Source organism: Leuresthes tenuis, unplaced genomic scaffold, assembly GCF_036924035.1.
Source record: "Leuresthes tenuis unplaced genomic scaffold, fLeuTen1.0.hap1 SCAF_19, whole genome shotgun sequence".
Classification (NCBI taxonomy): domain Eukaryota; kingdom Metazoa; phylum Chordata; class Actinopteri; order Atheriniformes; family Atherinopsidae; genus Leuresthes; species Leuresthes tenuis.
In genome coordinates this window covers 5,287,665-5,313,399 of record NW_027325373.1, presented here as the reverse complement: position 1 = coordinate 5,313,399, position 25,735 = coordinate 5,287,665, and the positions used below count along the sequence as shown (strand labels likewise).

At 38.6% G+C, this 25,735-nt stretch overlaps 1 protein-coding gene across 1 annotated transcript in view; it reads right to left on the bottom strand.

Annotated features, from left to right (window-relative positions):
- Positions 1-25,735, bottom strand: part of lrrtm4l1 (leucine rich repeat transmembrane neuronal 4 like 1) — a 64,846-nt gene that overhangs the window by 18,748 nt on the left and 20,363 nt on the right. The window contains exon 2 of the mRNA XM_072372409.1: positions 22,449-24,079. Coding sequence (XP_072228510.1) covers positions 22,449-24,079 — 1,631 coding nt within the window. The remainder of the gene's footprint in view (positions 1-22,448; positions 24,080-25,735) is intronic.

Sequence of the window (25,735 nt, the reverse complement as noted above, 5' to 3'; positions counted from 1 at the left end):
AGTAGATCTACGGCTTAGAATCCCACATCTCCAGTCATTTGAAAAACAACTTTATTTGATTCTAAAGTTTTGATAAAACATAATCTGCATCTTGATGCTTTTTTTTTTTAATGCAAAATGTTTCCCCTGGTGATACTCAGCTCAGGTCAACAGGTTGTTTGGTATGGAGTCTCAGCCTTTAGTTATGAACTTAAATAAGTGAAATGCAGATGGAGATTAGGTCATTAATCTGTTCCCATCATCAACCTGAAAACTCCCTTGGTTGTCTTGGATGCATGCTGTGCCACTGAAGGTTGAAATTTGGCCAATACATTCAGACGGACTTGGCTCAGTCTGACTGCTTTCATTGTGTTGAAGCCTTCAGCAGTGAAATCCTCAAAAATGCCACTGATCCAGTTCCATTAGGAGCCAATATGTCATAAAAGAAGCACCACCATGTTTGACAGGTGCTACAGCCTACTAAATTGGATTATCAGCTCAAAGCTAATTGTGTTGTGCACATAGAATAAATCACTGGACATATACATACCTATATTAGGGTTATTTTTCAGGTCTCGATGCGATGACACTCCTTTAGCACTATGGTTTTGCTTGGTTAGCGATACACGATCCGTAGGAATAAGTATTACTTTTGGGTTTTCTTATTTTCACTACTAAATTTGTCTGCCTTCATTAAACTGCTGACTCCTGTTTTTTTTTTTTTTTTTTTTGTTTCTTTTGTCATTGCTCAAGAGCCACGACATGATACAGCTCATCAGTTATTGATGCCATTTACTCACAGACTCCCCAAGTGTACTGGGCAGACGGGGTAGCTTTCACATCTTTAAGAAGCCAAGAAATAAATACTCTCAAGATGCAATTGAACCTTTTGATTTAGTGCTGGTGGATCCAAGTGATGTCCTATATGTCAGTATGTATGAGGAACTAAGGTGCTTTATGATCCATTTCAGCCAGATATTGAAAGCAACAAATGAATTCCCATCAATATCTCCAAGACACATACATTAGCATGACTCTATTTTTAAAAAAAAAAATTTTATTAGGAAACACAAATGTTTTGCAGCATGTGGCTGATAATGGATCTACCGATCAGTCTGTTTTGTTGAGAAAATACATAAAATTTCAGTAAAAAATTAAATAATTTTTTGATTCATCCAATTATTATTAACTTAAGAATAATTGCTATTTTGCAAACATATAAGTTTCATATTTGGCTCTATTATACCACAGAGTCTTGCAATGCACCCGAAGATAACTACATAAATAAACCCGAAGTGAACTGTTCTGGTTGGTATTCTACACTCTAAGACCCACACACTCAATGTGAATGTAGGTGTAAAAATATCCATTTTCCCTTTACAAGTGTAGCCAAATTATACATCGCCGGCACACAAGGCACCAACAATATATATTTATAGCGGACACACGTAGCGTGATGTGATAAGATATAAGGATTTATCCGAAAGTTCTCACTATCTGAATAAGCCTTATTTAACCTCGTTTTAGGGCACCACCTTCAATCGAAGGAAAAAGACAGAATCTTACGATTCTGGTATGTTAAATTAACAATCAATTATCAATTAATAACTAATAAATTCCAGTCTCATACAGTCGCTACTCGTGTATTCTCGTTTTGTTGGACTCACACATACGTAAAGAACACATACACAAAAGCCGGTTGATTTTATATATGTATATATATGAACTATTTATTAAAATGATATAACCAAAGACATGAACCTTAAGACAACAGGAGAAATGCATTGAATATGGATGATTATATAAGAAACACTTAGTGAATTGAAAAGAACTAAGGGGAGGGGATGGATGGATACCGGAATCATTCAAATAGTCGCGTTGTGTTATTATTTGAATTTAAAAGCTAACAGCTTGGGTTAATTTATCATTTTAACAGCGAATTCTCTCGACACCCACCGCATACCGTCTGAAATGTAAGAACAGGGCAGATCTTACGGTTAGGTCAGCTCCGAACCACAGGTGATAGCCAGCGGGTCCCACTGGCTATCAGTGGGACCCGCTGTTGTTGTGGTTGACTTTCAGGGACTGGACCGGTCGCTTTCCTGCGCCGGAGAATAAGCCTTCCTTCTGATAGCTTGAGGACGAGCGGGGTAGGGTGTCTGAATTCACCTCAAATAATGATAAAACTGTCCAAGGGTGGAGTTGGTTTTGGTTGCTGACCAACTCGGATGAGGTGAACTTAAATTCACCAAAGATTGACACAAAGGTTGACAAGCTGAACGCTGGCTCCTTTTTCTGATAAAAAAAATAGGTGAGGAGGCTGCAGCAGCAGAGTTTAAAACATGCTATAGAGAGGAGACAGGATGACGGATGAACAAAAACGCAAAATGTATCTTTCTACTACATTCTTCCCTTTCTGTCTTTGTTCGGACCTTCTTCTTCCATCTCATCTTCCTCTCCTGCCATTTCCAAAGACTCTCCGCCAGACTCTCATTCCATCAGTTAGAGCTCTCTGCTCTTCATCTTCTCTACTGATCTGGACCTTCAATATTCTCTTTCAACATTCCGTCCATATTCTGTTCAAGAACTTATGCGATCTTATGCCATGACCGGACAATAACTCCAACTTTTCCTCGCGGGTTCCGGAGTTTGATTCGCGGAGGCGGGGCATGACGTAGGCCTACGCTACACTTTCAGCCAATGGTATGCCTGAAACTGTTGTGACGTCTGCCTGGGCGTATTTTGTAAGGCGACCTGCAACGAGGGTGCCTCAAAGCAATTCGACTCCTGCATTCCTCCGTCTCATAAACATTTGTTCAGAGGATTCTAAAAACACCATAACTTGTTAAGATATAAAGGGAAAGATATAGCATAAACTTAGGATATAAAGACATAAAAACAACATAACATAACATGATGGTTATGAGTCTCAAAATTCAGATGGATATCTGTAAAGTTATGAAGTATGAATAACGAACCAACCAATGTTATTTTCCTGTGTTAAACACAGAATACAATAAGAAACAGCTGAAGAATTGGTTAATAGTTGCATTATTTCATATAAATGTCACATGTCATATGCAAGTTGTTGACTTAGTTTTGGATTGAACTATTCAGGACTACGGACCACTCGGGGGCAATGTGGCTCCATAAGCTGATTAGTAATTTTCCAAAATAATAATATCTTCCGTATCGTTCCACGTACGATCATGAAAAAGGTAATAAAATGCTGCTTGTGATATCACTGAGAACATGAAAGAACTTGTACAACGATATAAAGCACATTTAATACAGTTTCAAGATTCAGCTAAAAAGTGATTCTGGGTGAGATCCTTTTGAGAGGTCCATGCTGCGACTGTCTCTGGCTTGAGTCAGAGTCAGGGCAAACTGTCACCATTGTTTACTTTGAACCATATAGGGTCAGAAGGGTCCTGTTCTGGTTTTCCCCAATACTCTCCTGAGAGGGTCCGTTGTTTGTTCAGCTTAGTTAGCACTAAGCTATTAATGCATTTATCTAAATTTATGGCACAGGTCTGTGGAAAGAGGGGCTGAGAAAACTCCCCCAAAATGCTTTTGTGGGCAAAGGTGGTTGTAAATTTCTCTTCTTTGATGTAGAATCCCCCATCTGGTATTTCCACACTGACCATCCCCACAAAAGAATGTTGCAGTCATTTAAAATCTTAAGTTTGTATTAAATTCCACACTTGAGTTCGCTACACAAGACAGTAGAAATGACTGCTGTGATAGCGTCAAAATATCCAATTTGTGCCCATTCACGCTACTTATACAGACACCAAGCTGTATCTACTCATCTGATTCGTTCAATCCAATCCGGAAAAACTATTTTCTCACACATTGTGAACAAGGCGTTTGCATTTGAAGACAATAGTGCAGACTGAATCAAATCGCAGCGGACCAGGCTCTGAGTGAATTGTGTGCCATTCAGTTTTATTTTTGGTACCTGTTGAAAGAGGAAAGCATTATTTGTAAAACAGCTCAGAGCTTCAAATAAAAAGCCTTCTTGTCAGAGGATTTCTTTTGTTCTGACAATAATCAGGGTTTAGATTGTATCTTTTTTGGAAACTAGCAACCTATTTGCATTGTAAAAAACAGAGGTCAGTGCAATGTCATTTAAACAAAGGATTATGTCGACCCCTCAGGAATTGCAAGTTATTAAAAAGCTTACAACACGGAATCGCTGTAGCTTGAACTCAATTCAGCAGAAGTTAATATGCCTTTCGTGTTGCTGATATTATAAGTCTTTCATTTTCTCAGTGCCACGTGTTTTTGACAAGGGAGTCGGTCCTGCTCAACATGGGGGATGTGTTCTATTAATCTTTGGAGACAATTCTCTTAACTTCTCTCTTTGCTGGAGGGGTTCTGTTGCTCTGGCTTTCTCTTTAAAATACTTGCTTTATTGGATTCAGATCTACAATGGACCCCATTCCATTTCTTTTCTTATTTAAAAACTGTTTGTTGATATAAATAATGATGCTGCCACAGTGTAGTGACAAACATGCATTGTCCTTGCTTAATGTCTTGGAAGACCAAACTGCAAGACATGCAGTTATAATGTTCGTAGTTTCAAATGCAAATTTCTTCCTGTGTTCCAAATCAGATGTGACTGTCTGACTTAATAAGACAAGAAACCAAAGAACTGCCAAAGAGCTGCAAGAAATATAATTTTCATTTCCCTCCTCTTTCTGCAGGAGTGGATGTTGACACTTGCCAGAGGGTGTCATAGTGCAATTAGTGCTCTTATTGCAACTACTCGTGACAGTGTCATAAGCAGCTGTTAATAAATGATGGCTGCAATGTGACAAGTGAAAGTTGAATGGTAATGCTATGATGATGGAGAATGTAACTTTTTGAACACTTCTTGTATTTACCCAGTAAATATTATTGCATGTTGACACATCAAAGCAGGACTTCACTGTGTGGGAAGCATGAGATTTTTATAACTTTCACAGATCTGCGTAAACAATCAGTGCTAATTAACACTAACATTAAAAATCCTTCATTATTCAGGACCTGTGTTTCATGTGCACAATCAATTGATCTATCTTTCGCGAGTCAATATGTAGATATTTAATGCATGTTATTTAGCCTTGGTGGTTTTATCTTGATATTTTCTTCCACACTGCAAAATTGTATTGAGTTGTTCTGTGATCATCTTTAATAGTTCAAACAGTTGTAGAAAAAGACCCCGTTGCAAGTAGTCAACTAGCTGAACATCTTTGAGAACATTGTTGAAGGATTCTTTTTTTCAACCAGTCTTTGGAGCATTAAACAATGACCTGTGCCATTACAGAATACACAACTGGACACACGGCTGACTGAGGTCGTGAACTCAGATCAGCTTAGACGAAATCTCTTCAGAACACCCTTCTCTCTTTCAGAGAATAATGGGGCAACATAAAGTGTTTAGTGTGTGTCACTACACTTTGTCGAGGCCTCTTCATAGTTGGGGGAGTCTGTCATTGCTATTTGCACCTTATCAGGAGCTACTGTGAATAAATGCCATGAAGTTTCTTTTGGTGACTCATGGCACTTTTTGTTTGCAATGATGAGTCACAAACCTCCTAATGATTGAAATAGCGCTAGAAATGACTCAGATCCAATGACTCATTACAGCTTTTACAGTATTTTCTTTTATTGACAAAACTCAGTTGTCAATAACAAAGGACGTTTTAGGTTGGATGATTTGAATATATTGTTGAATGATTGGACCAGAGTTCATAGTGAATACTTACAAGATAACTAATGGGATCAGTTGAAACCAAAAAAAATTGTGCTTGACAAGCAGATAATATGTTGCTCTTGTAACTCAATTCGAATTCAGTTTATTTCAGTCAAATACAATTAGAATCCAACTGAATCCAGAACTCCATTCCACCAACATTTTGATGATCATGCTCCCTTCTGGAAAATAAAGTATGAGCATATTTATGTACATTTAAAGAGGAAAAAAAGAAGAAATAAGAAAAAAAGGCCTGATCCCTCACTATCTCTTGCCACAAGAATTAGGTCATATTCCAATTAGATTTTTGGCTCATCTATGCTCAACGCATACAGACGGATACTCCGGGCCATCATCTATGTTCGTTTCCTGCATATTTTGGTACATTTTCAGTGACCTTGCATCCGCATACCCAAACGCAGCAAACAGAGCAGTACCACTGGTAATAATGGGGGCAGTGTTGTGCAGTATAGTTTAGTTGCTCGTTCTAAGAACAAGCAAGAAGGAGACAAAAGAGGAAATGACGAAACTCCGTCCACATGCCACGATGTATTTTACGTCTCTTTCTGTGAAGGTGCATTATCATGAGCTTCTGTCGTTTGCTATTGTCTAAAACTGACGTCAGAACTCGGAAATTAACTCTGAGCTCTGCATTTTCCTCTGGTGGATGTATTGCCAAACAACCACGGCAACATAAAGCACACATGGGAGTATGTGGGCAGTGATGCAGTGACCATACACAAAGCCTTAAGCTGTACTTTTGTTTGCAACAATAATAAGCAAGCTTAAGCATTCTAACACAGAAAACTAAGCTGGTAAAGAAACTTAACATCTGCCAAAAAATGTGCATGGTGTCATTGGAAGTATGCTGTCATATAAGTGTGGGCATTGGCTCAAAGCACTGCCGGTTGCTTGTGTGATGAGGATTCTTTAAAGCTTTGACAAAATGGCATTCTTTGATGTCCTGGGAATGTTGAAGGAAGAGGTTTGTGGTGCTGCAATTTGTCCTCGCACCACCGTCTGTGAAGCAATACCTTCTAAAGTTTGAGCCTAATATGAAGTGTCGGCAGTCTCATCTAACGAACTTGAGTCGCGTTGGTATTTTCATCCTGCTGTTCACGTGTCTGCTTATTGTCAGTGTTTTGTCTGGCAGTTCAGTGCTGCAAGAAACAATAATTTACATAGTTCAAACCAAACAGAACAGGCCTTGAAATTCTGGACAAAAAATGAATGGATTAATAGCCCCATACTGGAATCATACTTTGTTACAAACTGCAGCTTTAATGCCGATGTGGTTATAACCTTGTAAATTTGTCTGTGTGAGTTCTTAGTGCAGAGTGTGGTCCTGTGTCTGCAAACTTTAGTAGAAACTACCACAGCAGTTGAAGGCTGTTTGCAGATATTTGTCTGTTTTGCTTATGATTATTACCTTAAGGTATACTGGTAGAAATATACGTGACCGGCCTTTTAATCTGCCATGTTTCATTATAAAATGGACCCTTAAGTTCTAAATGAATAAAAAATAAATTTTGAGAAAGTCCACATTATCTAATTATACATTTTTACTAATTCCTTCATGTCACAACTAGACATTTATTGATTTAATGGATAAAATGCCCCTCATTCTGAGTCAGACTAAATTAATTCTGACCATGCGAATGGATTAGGGATTTAATAATCTGAAGACATATGTGACAGAGAACCATTGTTACTATTTCTGAAGCTGAAAACAACCACTAATGATTTGGGATTTTGCTGTCAGGCCATTATTAATCCATAACTGCTATATTGTTTGAATGAAAAAACAAGATTCTCCCTTGTTTCTTCACGAGTAGTTGGAGAATGTTTGATGTAGAAATGTGATTCAAACGTAAAAAAAACCCCCAAAAAACTGGTTCTTTCAAATGAAAACTGCTACGACTTTGCTAAGATGCATGTTGTACCATTTCCGAAATAGTCTATGTTGTATCTGGGAAAAAATAAATCTCTATTTAAATGAATGAACCGAATATTTGACGCTACAGTGTCACTGCATTCATTAGTGGAGGAAGCTGAACAAATGAACATGCCACAGGACTAACAAATAAATGATAATGTAATTTCAATTCAGGAAAATGTTACAACCCAACAAGTGAAGTTGGGTGGGTTGATGCTACCATTAGCTAAGGATGCAGTATGCTGCCAAAGCCTGCGGCAAGAAGAACAAAGAGAGGGAGGGGGGCAAGTAGCAGATTAGAAAATTCAATTCAGGGCAAAAGAGGCAGCGGATCTTTCATATCGGGAGATGTTTCCCTTTTTCTGTTAAAGACACAAACACATATGCAAGGAGAATCTCCTTTCCCTGTTTTGGTTGGGTTATCCGGTAAAACTGTCTTGGCTGCAGGGCCAAACCAAGCTTCTGATGATGCTAATAATACACCACACACTGGAGTTTTGTGTTGGGAACATACAAGTGCATTTCTGTGTGAGCGATAGGGAGGAGCGCCTACGGTAAAATGCCACGTTTACAACTTTTCAGTACACGCATCATAATCCATGCACACCCTCGGCGGGATTTCTTTTTGAGGACGACCCAGCAGTCAAGGGGCGAGGGCATGAAATTGTCCCTGTGAGAAAGGGAAAAGGTTTTTACATTGAAGAAGTGGAAATACTTCCCACCGAGGGCTTTGCTGGCCTTGTTGTCCAGTAGCTCTTCTAACCCTCCACGGTTTTGATAAACAAGGATATTTTTAAGTTTTGTCAGAATTAGAAACTCTTGGGCCAATCAGTGAAAATACATCTTGCCCTCATAAGCGCTCCGTCGTTATTAGCAGCTGTTTAGCTATTGCCTGACAGAAGTAGCTTGATCGCTCTTGAAACTTTAAAATCCGCATTTAAGAGACACAGAGGGGATTCTATTGAACATAAAAACCTTTTAATTATTCAATCTTTAAAACCCTGTCTGCTTGATCATAGAAACGATGAATTTAATAATTTATGACCAGAGTGGATTTCATGATGCACATATTAAAAGCTGTTTCTGTGCCTGCGAGGGTGAACTGGGGAGAAAGAGTTGGAGAGCAACTGAACTGACTGGAAACTGGAGTGTGAGGCTTACTGTGTATTCATCCAGCTCTTCCTCCACAGTGTATGCCTCCTTCCACTTAATCTCCTAATAGTACTGATGAAGCAGAGGGGAGGGAGCTGGAAATGAAAGTATACTTCTAAATGGTTTTTAGCAAAATGCCTGTCAAGTGGAATAGGACTGAAGGGTAAATTAGCCGGGGACATGCAAAGCGAGCACTTGGGCTTGATGTGTGACATTCTTCACTCTTCAAAACTGTCTGGGGAAGGTGGTGGGGGCACAAGTACAGTAAGGTCCCTCCTAGCTGTGGGGAGCAGTAGCAGATGGAGTCTAAAAAATCTTTCGACAGATTTAACAACATTAAACAATATATTTACAACTGTGTGATTTTTTTTTATTAACTAAGAAATAAATAAAATAAAACAAATTCATAACTATATCTACACATAGGATAATAGTCATGTAAACGGGTTGCCGCCTTGGCTGTAATTGTTCACACACTCGGCTGTAAACTACACTTGGCACCTGAGGATTCCACTCGGAGCACACTTGATGACTCAGACTGGGAAAAAAACACATCATTGGCACGGTCCCCACTCCGTATCGCCAACATTTCCCTCCATGCATGTGCATGGATGCTTCCAAAAACTATTTTTACAACCATATTTGTCACCGTGCAGTGGCAAAGATGCACCGTTAAGATACAGGTAAATGCAGATTTTCTCTACAAGCTTGTCTTCAAAATTTCCCCCAATTTTTACCACTGTCAACCCTGTGACCCTACATCTGTCCACATTTGGTCCTACCATTGTTTTAAAGACACAATACACCCCCCAACTCCAAATATTTTGTGATGATCTGTAAAATGTAAATAAAACAAATACAAAAAAAAAACAGAAATTGTAATCTCTCTCTGATCTTTGGGCCCTCGGGCAGCACTGCATTAAAATCAAACATGATTCTAACATGAAAATCACTGCATGCACTCAAGAACACCAGAAATCACTGTCCGTGAAGTTTTCATAGTTTGCTTAAGAAAAAATGACACTATTTTATGGGCTGCTGCGAGTAAAATAAAACTTTGTGGTTATGAAATTAGTGGTTATGGTTGAAGAGAGATAAACACTGAATTTCAGCATTAAAATCTTATATCGTCTGTGGAATCTGGTATGTGATAGAATGGTACATAACTTGGGCTTCTTTTGCTGCATCTGGGCAATAAAAACTTGATGGAACAATGAATTCTGAATGATACAAAATGAGCTCATTCCTAAGGAAAGTGTCCCTGAATTGCATGTCAAGAGAAATTTGGTCATGTAGCAACACAAGTGGATGTTTTAAAATGTGCTACAAGCAGTCCATGTGGGAAAACAAAGCTGTTTTGTACAGAAAAATATATTAAAATTCCTACAATTTGATGTGCAGTAGTGCTCAGCACTTACCAGAAATGTTCACACACTTTTGACACTCATATGAAGCATTGGATCATTTCCCGAATAAATAAATGACCTTGCATTTGTTCACTGGGGCTATTTAACTTCTTTTATGATCACAGTGAAAATCTAATGTTGTTTAGGGTAATTTAACATTTGAAGCACCTCTGTAGCCTTCTTTAAATTGCTCCATCTTTAAACTGCATTTTGTGAGTGAAAGTTCTAAATCAATGCTTTCCTGACCACTTTTCTGGTCATTAGCTCGCAAAGTCAGTGAGTTCCTTTGCTGGGCAGACAAAGACTAATGTAACTAAATTATCCATATTTCTAGAGCAACACTATAGCCATCGTAAGTAGTGTCACCTAATGTTCATGTTGTAGCCATACTCTGGCACGGATTGCATATTTTAAAGCTCAGCACTGTCCACCCACATCTGTGAATTCACTTAGTTTTCTGATGAATGCGTGGGTGTCAACAGACCACGCTATGTTGACATTTTTCTGACAGAAGAAAAGAGGAATAAACAAGAATGCAGCTGTCTGTTACAGTTTGGCTGTAAATCAAGTAAAGTGTTATTTTTAAGGTGGTTGTCGATTGTAGTAGCACGGAAACTACTATGATATAAAAGGCATTTCGCTTGAATCAAAAACCTCTTTTCTTAACAAGTCAAATCAGACAACAGGGTTGAAAGATTGAATGCAGAATTGGGGATTTTCCTGTCAATTAATGTGCTTTTTAATTTAAATATGATTGGCATTTAGAGAAACTACTGGCCTGTAAAGAATATAATCAAATAATAATGCTGCTTGTGTTGAAGGCCTTCCATTGTGCTTTATTATTATTATTATTATTATTATTATTGTTGTTGTTGTTATTATTATTATTATACTATTTCTGTCATTATTATTTTTCTTAATCTAGTTAGCAAAAAGGGAAAGACATGTGGTGTTAGATGCACCTAATACAATAGCAGCAAAAGCCATAGACAATCACTGATTATGAAAGATAATGAGTCAGTTATAAGTCAAAAGGTATTACTGTCTGCAACATTATTGGGAATAATAGTACTTTTTCATTTAACTTAATTTCATTTAATTTCCTACTTCTGGTCTTTGAAACTGTTTTGTATCAAACATGATTTCCTGCCACACTGACTTTTATGTGACAGCTGCTGCAGTGCAGCTGTTTGAGGTAACTTTCATGCAGGATGAGACCTTGAGGCTCAGATTCGAAGCTGTGTATTAGCATAACGCAACATAACGTGCTTGAATGTTTAAGTGGGACATCCTGACATCTATGTTCACCAGCTGTTTGTCATTTACACTGGACAGCTGCATAGCTACTGGCTAGCAAGCGTCCAGATTTGACAAAAAAAAAGAGGTTAACACCTAATTTTCCACTGCTGTTTATTGCAGTGATGCATCAAAGAGGCCACAAAAAGAAAATAGTGTTTTTATTCAAATGAACCTCCCTCTGATACTACACTTCAGAGGGGGGAAAAGATAAAGATATCTAACATGAAAGTTGTCAAGAAAAAGCCTTTTGTTGAGCCTTATCGGACAGGACAGACACTTGCTGTAGATGCTGGCAGTGGATGTCCGAATCAAATTATAACCTAACACACCAGATGGTTTGTTAAAAGGAACCATCTGGGAACGTCTCTGTAGAAAACATTTTTAAAAATGCGATTGGATGAAGCGTCTCTCAAATACAGTCAGAAGCAAAGTTCAACTCATCAGATCAACAAAGCACTACACAGCAAACCTACAAGGTGTTCCAAACTGTTGTGTTTTGACTACAAAGAAATTGATTGAAACTCGCCATGGCAGTAAAAATAGAACCCAGCTGCATGATACGGTGTATCATATTAAACTCTGCAGTCTGAAATTCTGTCTGAAACAGAATGAATGAATAAATGGGGTGCAGAGGTACCCAACAAATTAAAAATGCTGTTGCTACTGTTGTGTATGGCATCTCTTTCCGGTTTTCCAGTGGTATCTACAGTGTGAGATACCATCTCTGAGAAATTTGCAACTTTTCCAACAAATTATGATGAATAGTACATTTTTTTACCTTTTAAATCAGAGAAAGTATTTGGTTGGGCTGCTACGGCACCGCTCTAAAAACACATTCGTCCATGACCGAGAGACCAAATCAGACATGATTGGCCAGTGAACAACCACTCTGCAATGTGATCTCATTACAGATTGTAAAACAAGTGTGTCTACAGAAAAATACATAGCAGTTTCACTTAAAGGCTCAAAAATTGTACATATATGTTTTCCTTCCTCACTTCTGTTCCTCACTCCCGCTGTGCTACTGATGTTTCACCGTGACAACACCGACGATCATGGATGAAATGATGTCAACAGGTAACAGTGCCACTCCAGACTGGAATAGAAATGTCACATAAGAAGGCAGGAAAGTTGCTGGGTGTTCAACTCCTTACCTTAAAGAGAGGGGCCCCTGGTTCAGAACCTGTCCTGTGCAAACATTTCCACAGTCCTTTTCTACGCACGTTGCAATTCCAGGATTTCATTCTTTTCCGCTTTGCTTTCACTCTCTTATCCATTCATCCATCCATTTTTTATACTTGGGGGAGGCGGTTTAGGACCCTGGACAGGTCGCCAGTTCATCACAGGGCCACGAATATCCACACTTACACTCCTTGGGTCAATTTAGAGTCAACAATTAACCTCACATGTATGCATACCAACAACCTAGCGCCCACACATGGAGTTACAGTCATTCAATTTAATTCAATGTACTTTAAATCAAATTAAATCAGATCAAAGCAATTATCTCCTCACAGGCTCTTCATTGTAAGTAAAACACTGGTGTTTGTGCCGACTATTGTTGTTCTTTAAAAAGGGTAAAACAAAAAGCAATCAAGCAACAAGTTTGTGTTCGAGCTGACATAAAACATGTGAACAAATTGTAATTTTGCTCAAATTAGTGCCCATGCTCTCTCAAAATGATGTAGAAATATGCATCCATACAGTTGTTATTTCAAAATAAACTTCCTTATCGTCAGGCTTAAAATTTGAGTAAAAAACATTCTTCGAAGAGCTTTGAGCTGATCAAAAACACTGCTGTGAGAGTTCTGGTGTGAATTAGCAGAAGAGATTAGAAATCTCCAGTTTTAAGTTTCTACTCATGGCTCCGTGTTAAGTCCAGGATAGAATTTAAAGTCCTTCTCCTTACACAAAAAAAGCCCTTAATGGCCACGTTGAATCTTAATTAACAACTTCATTGTTCCATAATTTCCCAACTGAGCACTTTGCTCTCAGACACAGATGGTCGGGTGACCCTGAGCCATCTCCTCAGTTATGCTGAAGGCAGCTGGGGGACCTCCGATGATGCACTCAACACCTCACCTCACCCTCTTTACTTATGTACGTATGTGCCATTATTGTTGTAATTAATTAACTTTATCAACTTTGTCTTATTGTGTATTTTTAATGTCTTTCTCCTGTCCCAGTCGTGGCAGATCTCCCTGAGTCAGATTCTGACGGAGATCTCTTTCTGTTGAAAGAGTTTTCCCTCCCCACTATCGCCCACACTGTCTGAATTCTCAGCGCAGTAGATGGAATCAAAGGGAACATTTTAATGCAACCCGCTAGTTTCATTAGCAAGGCTACTTTTTACGAACTGTCATTATATGACAACAGTTATAATGAACTAGACTTAATTAAACTAAATTTAAATTTGATTACAATGTATTTCAGGGAACTGAAATGAATTGGATTTGATTTAAATTGACTTTGTTAACTTTCTCTCAGATTACTTTGTTGTGAATTGGCACTATATAGATAAACTGAATTGATTTAAAGCTACAGTTTGTGAATCCCTACACATTCTCAATACTGACATATTTAGATGTTTTTGCTGTGAATATTTTTTTGAACAGCAGCATGTGGACCAGGGAGATGAGCCTTGCTTATCCAGATGTTATTCAGTATTATGGTGGACGTGATCCAGGTCAGGGAGGTTAGCAGCACAGACAATGTGTAGACGGTGAGCCTGGTGAGCACAAGTGCTGGAAACACAGAATTTAGGATGCAGCATTTGTGAAATTCAGGGCCGATACCAGTACCAATGTTAGAAATAATGATGTCTGATACTGATTGTTTTTTTTTTAGTTATTCTCAATAGAAAAAGAGTTTCACATCCTTTGTGTGGTAAAAAAAAAAAAAGTGTTCAAAAAAGCCTGTTAAAACCACCACCCATTCAGTCACTTTTTAATGCTTTTATGGCCCAAGTTTTTAAATAAAAAAGTTTGCACATGAATTTGTAAGAATCTTCTAACTTTCAGATTGTAAAAATACTGTAAATACTTGCCCCTGCCCCCGCGACCCGACCAACGGATTAAGCGGGTATAGAAAATGGATGGACTTGCCCCTGCCATCTGTTGATGTTAACCTGTTTGGTAACATGCTAATTGTGGTCAAATCAACAACTGATGGCCTGGTTCTAAGTAGCGTGGGGGTCGCGTGAAAATTCCTCTCTGCTTCTCCAAACTGAGAGTGCTCTGAGTGCTGTCTGTTGCAAACAAGACACTGACTTCTCAACAAACTCACTCAACATAAATAAATGAATAAGAATTTCAATATTCAATATTTTTTTTAAACCTCTGTTGTTTTTTTTTTTTTTAGAGATTATGGGTCGTTTGTGCTTTGATGAAAAATAAAGAGCAAACACATTCCTTTGTCCAAGAAGCCAAAAAGCAAAAGAACTGTTTTAGGATTTAATTATTTCTTTATTTAAAAACATTGTTATATAATCCATTGTGTAACATTTTAATTTTATCAGAACTCATTATCCAAGCCTCTAAAAAATGTGGTTGAGAGCAAAATTTACTCTGAAGTGTACTGGACTGAAAGTGAAAGTACCAGAAAGCTCATTTATATGAAGTACTTACAGTATGTGTACTTATCTACTAACAAAAGTTACTTGCCTCCTCTGTAGCTTTGAAAATGAGCATGACCAACAACAAAGGATAATTTGCTAGCAAACGTTGTCATTATAGCCTTTGAAATGGTTACCGGGTTAAACTTTAACTTGCTGCAGCCCATTAGAACAAAGTTAATTATGTAAACCACAATTAAGATTATGGTTTTACATATTTGAAGTCACATCGAAATTACTATTGCGATTTAAAAACAATTAATGATTAGCCCTACGAGGTCTGATTTAATTGAGGAACCAGTGTGCTCCATTTTAATTAGCTGAATGTATTAGTGTTACTTTGCCCAGGAATTAGCATTTCAGTCATTTAGTTCTCTCTGATACACTGCGTATGCTAAAATCTCCCCAAAACTCCCAACAGAAGACAACGGCTCACATTTATTATTTTATATGATTATATACAACATGATGTGAATGTGGCATTGGTGTGAGGATTTTGGTCAGGTCAGCAAACTTTCAGCATAGTAGCGCATATCTGCCCCCAAATCTTTAGGACTGGAGTGAAAGAGACAGTTTCCCCATGTGCTCAAAAAGCCTCCTCTGTTAGTTGTTTCACCTCCCAGAATTCCAGCCACTGCAGGGTAAATGTGTTCTGCTGCCTTTTATTCCTCCACATGGCCATCCACAGAGACTGCTGGTGCTGCACAGAGCCGTAATGAAAAGCCACACAGCCAGCTGAGCAGACCAGCGAGATGGCGCTTTCATCAAACTAAACCAGGCTGACGCCAACTTCTCAATTATTTAACGCTTGAAATAAGCAACAGTGTGGCACACTTCTGAATAAACGAGTGTGACACACATCAGCGATGCTGAAAAAGCAAGACTGTTTTTTGAGATGATGAGATTTGGATTAGGGGTTGTGTAGAGAGAGACAATACTCTAACGCTGATTGCTGCTGAAATATTTGTGGTGTTTGAGAGAATTAGAACACAGCTTTTGTCCTCTAGAGACCTGCTGTCAAACGGCATAGTGGTGAGAAACACAGCAGGCACAAAACTGTACAGACCACTGCCTAAACCTGGTTCTCCTAATCTCTGCAGAGTGGTAATTAGAAACCATTTTAAACACTTTAATCTCCTCCCACATTGATTACTGCAAAAGCCTCTTCACTTGTCTGTAGCAGAAATCCATGAATGGTACAAAACTAAGCTGCCAGACTTTTAACAAGAACCAAGACGGGTGAGCATGTAGCTCCTGTTTTAGCTTTCTCCGAGTATCAGAGTGTCAGTTTTAGAATCGATTTTTAGATCTTGCTGTCGAGTTTTAAGGTTCTTCATGACCTCTCACTTCCTAATCTATCTGACATTTTAGAACCATATGAGCCTGAATGAAGACATAGGACATTTATTTATTCTTGAAAACCACAGTGACAGAGCATTTGCGGTCAAAGTCCTTAAACTGTGAAACCAGCTGCCTGAGGAAATCAGGTCAGCAAAGTCAGTGACCTTTTTTCAAAACTCTCCTTATGTTATGACAGACTCTCACTGGACAGCTTTTCCTGACTGTTTGATTTTAATTTCACTTCCCTTTTCTTTTTTTTGTTTAAAAATGGTGTTATTTCATTTTCATTTAATTTTCTGCTTGTGTGAATTGTTAGAAATGAGCATGAAATATGTATATGTTTTACCTTAATGTGACATTCTTTTAAAACACATTTTTTTCTTTAACCTCTAATATGATAAAAACAAAATTGTTTATATCGTGTTTCTCAAAACACCTCAAATTCTTTGTTGAAGAACGCGCAGGCGAAAGATTGATCGACACCGGCACAATATGCTTAGTTCCATTAGTTTATCTTCACTGTTTTCATTCCTGCCATAAAGTTGTTAGCCTCATGTGTTCCATCTCAGCACAGCAAAGAATAAACTGTCAGTATGAATAGCTGCTACGTAGCCACTACTTTCAGTTTAAAGGTTGTATGTATTTTTTTATCTGTTGTGTGTGGGGTGATATTGAAGGAGAAATTGTTATATTGTTATTGTCATAACCTAAGCCAGCTTGTTCAAACTGTTTTATTATTTGTTTTCCGGATACAATAAAGCAGTCTTCAGTTTAACTCACAGGGATGAGCGGCCGGCCCATGTACGGAGGCTCCTTCCTCTCTCTCGACCTTGTTTTCAGTCTAGCTACTCTCAAATGTCCACTTAAAAAGTAGTCTTTCTTTTCTTATTTTCATCCAAAGGACAATACTTGGAATGTCCTATCCTACCAAGAAACCATCCTTTACGAAGCTTCTATAGGCTTGTATGAACAACGAGTTTCACATAATGGACTCAATAGCAAACTTCTTCAAGACAAGTTGTAAGTAATTTAGGAAACAGAGTGAAACTAAACCACGCCTGGCAGAAGACCTGGGTATTAAAATACTATCCTTACACAGCACAAATGTGTACATTTGGTGTTAAATCTGGGTTAACAATTGCTCACATAAAAGGCAAGCTGGAAGGCAGGCAATGACAGATGTTTGGTTGGTCTGGGTTTCATTCACAACACTCATGCCTATATTTGATGAGCGAATACCATATTTCAGCTTATGATTTCAGAGGTCAGACATGATCGTAGTAGAACAAAAGTATGATTTCTTTTATGGGTTTTTATTTTGGATGAAGGTGAAGTTCTGTGTCTCGTGTCATTGTGTAATGTAAATGTTTTCCCACAGCAAACATGATTTCAGAGATAGTAATCACAGACTCTCAGACATGCCACTGAGCTGTAGCTTGCAATTTCTGAAAGAAGTCAAAGCCCTCTGGTGGAATAGCATCCTAATTGGCTTTAGGTTTAACATTGGCTGTGCCCTTTAACCACCATTGAACCCCTTTGAAATGCTCCTTCATTCATAGAGCACATGGAAGCTGATTACTTGATTACCGTCTACCTTATGAAATCCTTCACATCCAGACTGAAAGCACATTGCAGGTTTTCATGTGAACATCTGTGAGGGAGGCAGGATTTTTACACTCATATTCTTTCAGCTTTGCAAGCCTCAAAACCTAATCTGGTCTCACATTGCAACTGTTTATTTGTCTTTTAAAACTACTTTCACAGCAGTTGATCAGAATCCTCAACACAAAAATTCCATGTTCGCTTCCAGTGTCAGGACTTATGAAAGTAAACAAGATGCATTGTAAGGGTAAGCCTGACCCTCTATACACACAGCACAAGGAAATTGCATTAAAGCATTAAAAATTGCAGATCTTTTCCTTAAACTGCAATTCGATTTATGTACTAGAAAAGCACAGTAGTGAAATAATAAAAAATTGAACTCACGATTATTACATCTGTAGCACAACAGGCTTGATTTAGTGGTTCCATGGACGAAAACTGAGGAAACAACAAGCAGCAACATAAGGGAAGAAGGCGTAAATTGTCTGAAGTCTGGGACAATTTAAAACAAAAAGAAAAGTGAAAACACTCCCCTGCAAAGCCAAATTAGCTCACCACAATAGCAAATTTAAGTTAATTTAACTGATGATTAAGTTTTAGTCTTTACCTTTGTTATGAAGAGGTTTTATTAAGAATTTAGTTGCTTCAAAATACAGTATATTAAAGCATAGACAGTAGGAAAGAGGCAAACCGATGTTAAATGCTGACACTACCTAGTGTTCAATAGTCTTATTATCAATATCCCTATAGTAGATATTTTTATAAATTACATTTATTGGCCATATCGCTCTCACTATATATATATCCATTCTCATTTTATATGAATATATATATATATATATTTATATACATACATACATCCATTTTGTATACCTGCTTAATCAAACTCATGTTTGCAGGTGTGCTGGAGCCTATCCCAGCTGTCATTGGGTGCAAGGCGGGGATCTCCAGTCCATCAACAGGGCATCATAGAGACAAATAACCATACACGCTCACGCTCACTTCCAGGGACAATTTAGAGTCACCAATTAAGCTAACATCCATGTTTGAGGAAGCTGGAGTGCCTGCAGAGAGCTCACGTATACACAGGGATAACATGAAAACTTATTAGGTATGTCTAAAAGACTATCAATAATATAAATTTTATTTGATTGCAGTGAGTAGTGTCAGTAAAACTGTTTAATATAACTTAATATGGCTCTTAAATGCTTAAAGTATTTCTTATTTGAGTACTCAGATAATTTATTGAATAATCGATAAAATACTTCATTATCTAAATAATCATTTGCTGTAGCCCCAATGAAAAGAATAAATGCAAATTAGAACATACGGTGGTGTGGGTGTCAAAAAGGAGAAACCAACAGAGAGTGACTAAGTAAGCTGTGGGGCCACCATATGCCTCTCGAAGAGCTTCATTTTATCTTGGCATTGACTTTACAAGTCTGTAACTTGTTTAACAGAGGTATGAAACACCATTCTTCTGAAGTATATTCTGACTGGTGATTCCAAAGGAAATAGCTCAAGATTCACATGTCTTTCATACTCAAACCACACAGCGACCCCCTTCAGTTCTATGGACGGCAGTACTGCCATCATGGATAGGACCACATGCATGAGTACAGAAATGTTTCATCATACAAAAAAGGTGATCACGAAGAGCAATTTTTGACTGATTTACAACAACCCCCGTTAGCGCAGTGGACCTAAACTGTGCCAGCAAAAACAGCCCTCCACAGCACATAAGAATCCCATTCACTCACTGTGGGGATCAAGCAGTCAGAGCACTTGTGTGCACTAGCCCACTTGTTGAAAATATGGTGACAGATGATCATTGACTGTGTCACTTTTTTACATCACTGTAGGCCGGCAACTATGGTTTATGCATCACTAAGCTCTCAAATGTTCATTAATCTTTGTAATGCAGGGTTTATGCACTACAGCCCTACTACAACATTCCTTTCTGTGTAAGTGTCAACAGACAGTTCTTGCTGACACAGTTGTTCCCGTCCTGCACTGGCAATTCTCAGTTACCTGAAAAAGAGCTATACTTTTGCTTCTCCCTACACATTGGACTAATAAATTAGCATCATGGTCACTAAAAGGCATACTAAGCAGAATATTACCAAAAAAAACCACCGATAGATACTTGTTCCAATCCCTCTCAGTCGGTCTAGTGACCCAATAGATGTGAATGATCCTGTACTTGTCAGCAGAAACATTGATCCATGTTAGAATTTCTTGAATTTTCCCTTATTAGTTGAGTTTTGTGTCATTTTTGGCCTGCAAGCTTTGGGCAGAGGTTGTGCAGACACCATTCAGGATTTTCTATGTTTTCCTGACACCTTTACCTTTCTAAAGGACTCTAACGTAAACTGACGTCTCGCTATGCGATGATGGTGATGATAATGGCGATGTTTGACATCATGTCACCATGTTTGATATGTTAAATTGACCCGAAATGCTTGCAAGGATCTGGGGAGGGGGACTAAAGGGATCATATTGCTGAATCCCACGCATGTTCAAGTTCAACACTCATCCCACACAACATTTTCTATGATACTTTAACTTTTCTTCTTAGTTCTACCCTTAAATGGTTAGCATTAGATGTTAAAAATGTACGGTTAGGGTTAGAAAATGAAAGTTGGTTTGGGCTTACACATTTTGTTGTTACTGGTTCCAGTTTCTCATCAACTTACATGGATATTTTCCTACACTAAACAAAAAAACAGGGAAACCTTGCCTTGTCACAATTGCTAGGCATGGATGGTGAAACCGTTGACTTTTATATCAGACACACTGACACATACAGCACTTTCTTATGGCATTGAGTGGAACATGGACATGTATATTAGCTTAAGAAAATAACTGCTTTAAACTATGACAGAAACCATTTAGTATGTTCTTTCATCCAAGATGTCCAACCAACTCATTGATGTTGTGCCTCTTAATCAAAATGCAGGTCTCAGTTAAGTCTGTTTCAAAAACATAACAGTCCACCAGTCTTTGTGACTGAAGCTCCTGTCATCCGTGTCCAAACAATGAACCCTCTATCAAAGTCACTTAGATCTTTTTCTCTTGCCATGTAAACACAAAATCAGAATCTGGTGGACGTCTACAGCATTTTAATGCATGCTACAGAGCATGGCTGGATGTCCACTGCTAAACTGTGCCATGCAGTGAAAAGATGTGGATAAAGTTTCATTTTTTCGCATTTTCCACTTCAATTAAACACATCTGTTGACTAAAGAGAACTTACTGTTTGAGGTGGTTATATATCCATTTCTTATGGGAGGTTATTGTTGGTAATTTTGTTTAGTGCTTTCAAAAATCCTTTTTGATTTGTTTATTCATACATGTTAGTTTTTTTAAGTTAAATTATGTTTTAATCTCTGTAGGACTCATTGGTGAACATAAAATAAGTATGAACACTATTCTTTAAAGACTGTATTTGCATCCAGAGATTTGACAAGTTTTAAGAAGGCTGACTGTAATTACTTTGCTTTGTAAATAAAATCCTCATCACAGCAGAGGGATCCACATTTAAGCTATATAACAGAGATCACTTTACTGCCTTCCCTCTGTGCAAATTATTTCCTTATAAGTGAGTATTCTTGCACTGTGCCAGTTACAGTGCACTGATAGACAAGACAATGGAGACCACACTGAAACATCTAAAAATAATATAAAAACTGTGATGAGCATGTTAACACATTTCCCTTTTACTCTTTTATCCCTAGAAGCTAAGCTCAATAAGTAAAAAGAATTCCAACTGACAGAATTTAGTTCATATCCCTTCATATAGTTTTGCTGTTTAGATTGTAACACTGTACAACATGCTGAAGGGTTAAACTGTAATCTGAAAATTTTTATTGGATGATACATAAAATACTGTCTGACATCAATGCACCAGTGTTATCCACCTTAACACACAAACACACACACAAGTAAAAAACAAAAGAAGAACCATGCTGAAGTGCAGTGTGTCCACTAATCAGTTAGACAGTGTCCAATTATTCATGACACCAAAAGGTTAGCAGACAATGGAGCACATTTAACAAATAATACGTGGTTATGTACCACTTGAAAGCAGCACTCGTAACTTCAAAGAGCACAAAAATCTATTTTGTGTCATTATTATATAGTTCTCTGAAAAGCTTTCAGTCTTTTTCACTTAGAAATTCAATTCAATAGTAAAAATTGGAATAATTGGAGACATCTAACAATTGAAGTCGAGGTTTAAAGAAGGAGGATTCAAAGGTGCTGGAGTGTGATACAAAAGTGACTTTTCACAGGGCATACTTGATAAAGTATTTACCTCTCTGTGGAGTCTTGTATTTTGATTTAGAGTTTTTATTTTTAGGCAGATGCGATGGATCATACCTCACACTCCCTGGAGCCAGAAATTGTGCAAGTGCAGGAACCAGTGCCATTGCCCAGCACCTCCAATGCCTCTGTTGTGGCAGCAGGGTTGTAGCTCATGTAATACTCTTGGAGCTGGGAGCTGAGGTTTTGCTCTGGCTCAGGGCTCTTTTTGCGACGCTTCCGCCCCACCATGGAGCGCTGCTGCAGCAGCCTGGTTGCACCTGGGTAGCGCCGCCACAGCACATAGGCAATTGTTAAGATTAAGGACATGGTGAAGAAGAGTGCCACGCTGCCCACCACCACCTTGTGCAGAGTCATGTGCTCGATGTCTGGGGATGTTATGTGAGTAGGTCGAGTGTGTACCACTGAGTCTCTAGGGTCTTTGCTCATATGTCCTGGAAAGGTAGGATGAGGAATAGGTCGAGGCCTGAGTGGCGGGTGAGGGCCAAAGGTGCTGGTTGGTGCCATAGGTGGAGAGCCACTGGTAGGAGCAAATGTTGGTTCGGCAGTGGCTTCAGAAATTAGCTCTGACATTGGTGAAGGCGTCTCAGTCAGAAAGTAGTCAGTTTCCTCACAAATACCATGGGTCCTTGTAGCTTCCATGATTTTTTCTCCCTGGAGATACTTTGGGCTGCTGCATATCATAGTGGTGTCTTTACTCCCCCGAAAATTCCTCAACCAAGCTACAAGTGGACAAATACCAGTTCCGCAATCCCATATGTTGCCAGCAAGGCTTATGGAGGTCAGTGAGATCCATGCAGACACAGCCTCCTGGGACACATTGGACAGTTTGTTGGATTCCAGGTTTAGGACTTGAAGATTGGGCAAACAGTGAAACACAGCTGGGTCCAGAGTTTGAATTTCATTTCCAGAAAGGTCCAGTTTTTGCAGTGTATACCAAGTCCATGGAAGGCCCTGGTTGACGACTCTGATGCGATTCCACTGCAGATAGAGTGATCGCAGATTGGCTAATCGTGGAAACAGAAAAAAGTTGATCCGCGAGAACTGGTTGTGCTCCAGATGCAACTCCATCAGCCTCTGTAACCCTAAGAAAGTGGTGCGGGTAAGGGCCTTGATTCGATTGTAGCCCAAATCTAGAAACTCCAAACTTCGGCACTCCAAAAATGCTCGAATAGGGATATTGGAGAGACCATTTGAGCGTAGGTGAAGGTTTTGTAGTTTTCGTAAGCCATGGAATTGACCAGGTTGCAGGACTTCCAGTTTATTGTATGACAAGTCCAGACTGCGAAGATTTGGAACGCCATGGAATGTTGAGTTGTGAAGGGATGTGATCCTGTTGGAGCTAAGTATTAGCTCTTTCAGCCTCCGAACTCCCTGGAATGCTCGACTGTCAACAGCAGAAATCTGATTATGGTCTAAGTATATCCAAAGAAGCTGGCTGAGGTGAGCAAACTGATAGGGTAGCAGGGTATGAAGTTCATTGTAGCGCAGGGAGAGGCCCTGACAGCCTACTGAGATGTTTTCTGGGACATCTAAAAATCCAGATGAGTCACAATGGACAGTTTTTCCCTCACACCGGCAGCTATTGGGGCAGGTGCGCTCACCAAAGCTGAATAACAGGGGAGCTCGCAAGAGGAGGAGCAGAGGAAAGAGGATGTATGTCAGACGTCCATCACACAGCAACGGACCTGTGAGGGAATATAAATGAGATAAAGACAAACATATTAGTGAACTGAGAGAATGACGTTTTCAGACTTATTTAGTTACTTTTTAAAAGGATACTACAAACAGCTGAATGACAGAAGCCAGATGTAAAATGAGAAATATCATGAAAGTTTGATGCATGTATTAAAAAAGGACCCAAATATGTTTGTCTTTTTAGAAAATTGCCCCCGATGGAAATGGAACGACTGTAGCCTGATAACTGTTTTTCGTTTTTAAGAGGAATTGGCAGGTTGAATGCTTCACCAAGTTTATGTAGAGCATTTCTTAGAAAATAGCTTGATATACTACAAAATCCTGTGTTGTAAGCAAGCCGGCAGAATTTCAGCGAGTACTGTTCTTAAAAACTTTAAATGATTCAATATTTTGTTTTACACCAATTCTTGCCGCTGCCACAGATGCAATAGTGGGTGATTTAGTGAGTTGTCATTTCTGAAAGGGGGATTTTTATTTTGTTTCTGAGTAATTTGTGTGTTTATGCAGGCAGTGCAAAGTGCACATTGTGAGGACACCGTTTTCTTTTTTCCTAACAGGAAAAGGAATAAAGCTGCTATGACACCACAGTGCCATTTGTGCAAATGAAAAAGTAAAAACTTTACCTCTATTAAGGTAACTAAAAAGAGAAAAAAGCTTTGTTTGTGGACTGTAAGATACTGTAAGATTGTAAGATACTGATAAGAGGTAAGGTTACTTATACGTATACACAGCAGAAACTTTGCACGTGCGCCGTCTGCTTGTTTGCAGCAGGTACACTGCAAAAAGTGGGCAAAATGGGCTTTTTGAAATGCACTGTTCATGACATGTGACACAAATTGGGTATTCAATATATTATCAACCTCAGGGGCAGATGAAATCTTTTGTTTCTGTATCTGGAGGTTAAATACACCAGGCAATTATAGAATGAATTTTACTCACTAGTCCAGAACCAGTAAAAATTCAAAATTAGTTTCTGATGCTTAAAAAAAAGCTTCTAAATGACTAATTTGCTTTAAAGATTAAGTAATTTTTTTCTTTCTATTTTATCAAGGCCACATATCTCAACTTCTGTGTTTAGTTGCCTCCTGAGCACTCATCAAAATGCACTTTATAATCTTTGATCAGCATCACTATTATGATGAATGTAGAGAAATCTTAGGACCTCAAGATAACAAATTATTTTCCTCCTTAAATTCCTAGGTCTGCTGTCCTGGAAAACCCTTGCTCTTGCCCTAAGTATATTTAGGTTAGTGTATCTGTAGCACAGAGGGATTCAGACAATATGCTTCAAAGCCCTGGTGTGGTGTCAGGCAAGTTAAGTCTAGAGTTGTTGCTCTTCACCATGGCCCAAAGACATCCACCTCCCCACAGTACATACTCTCCACAGCTGAGGCCATAACCTGGCATATCCCTCACAAGCACCTTCTGTATGACTAAAAAAATAAAAAAATAAATCATCTCTTTTCCCTTTCTGTCTTCCTCTGCCTCCCTCTCTCTCGCACGCACATGGTGCACTGTAAAACAGTACCATTCGGCTAGAAAATTATCTTTATGATTGACACCAGCTGACCTTCTTTGTACATTAGTTTCTGCTGCCAAACCTATGAATACACTTGCCAGGGTTAAAAGGCCAAAACAAGTTTAAT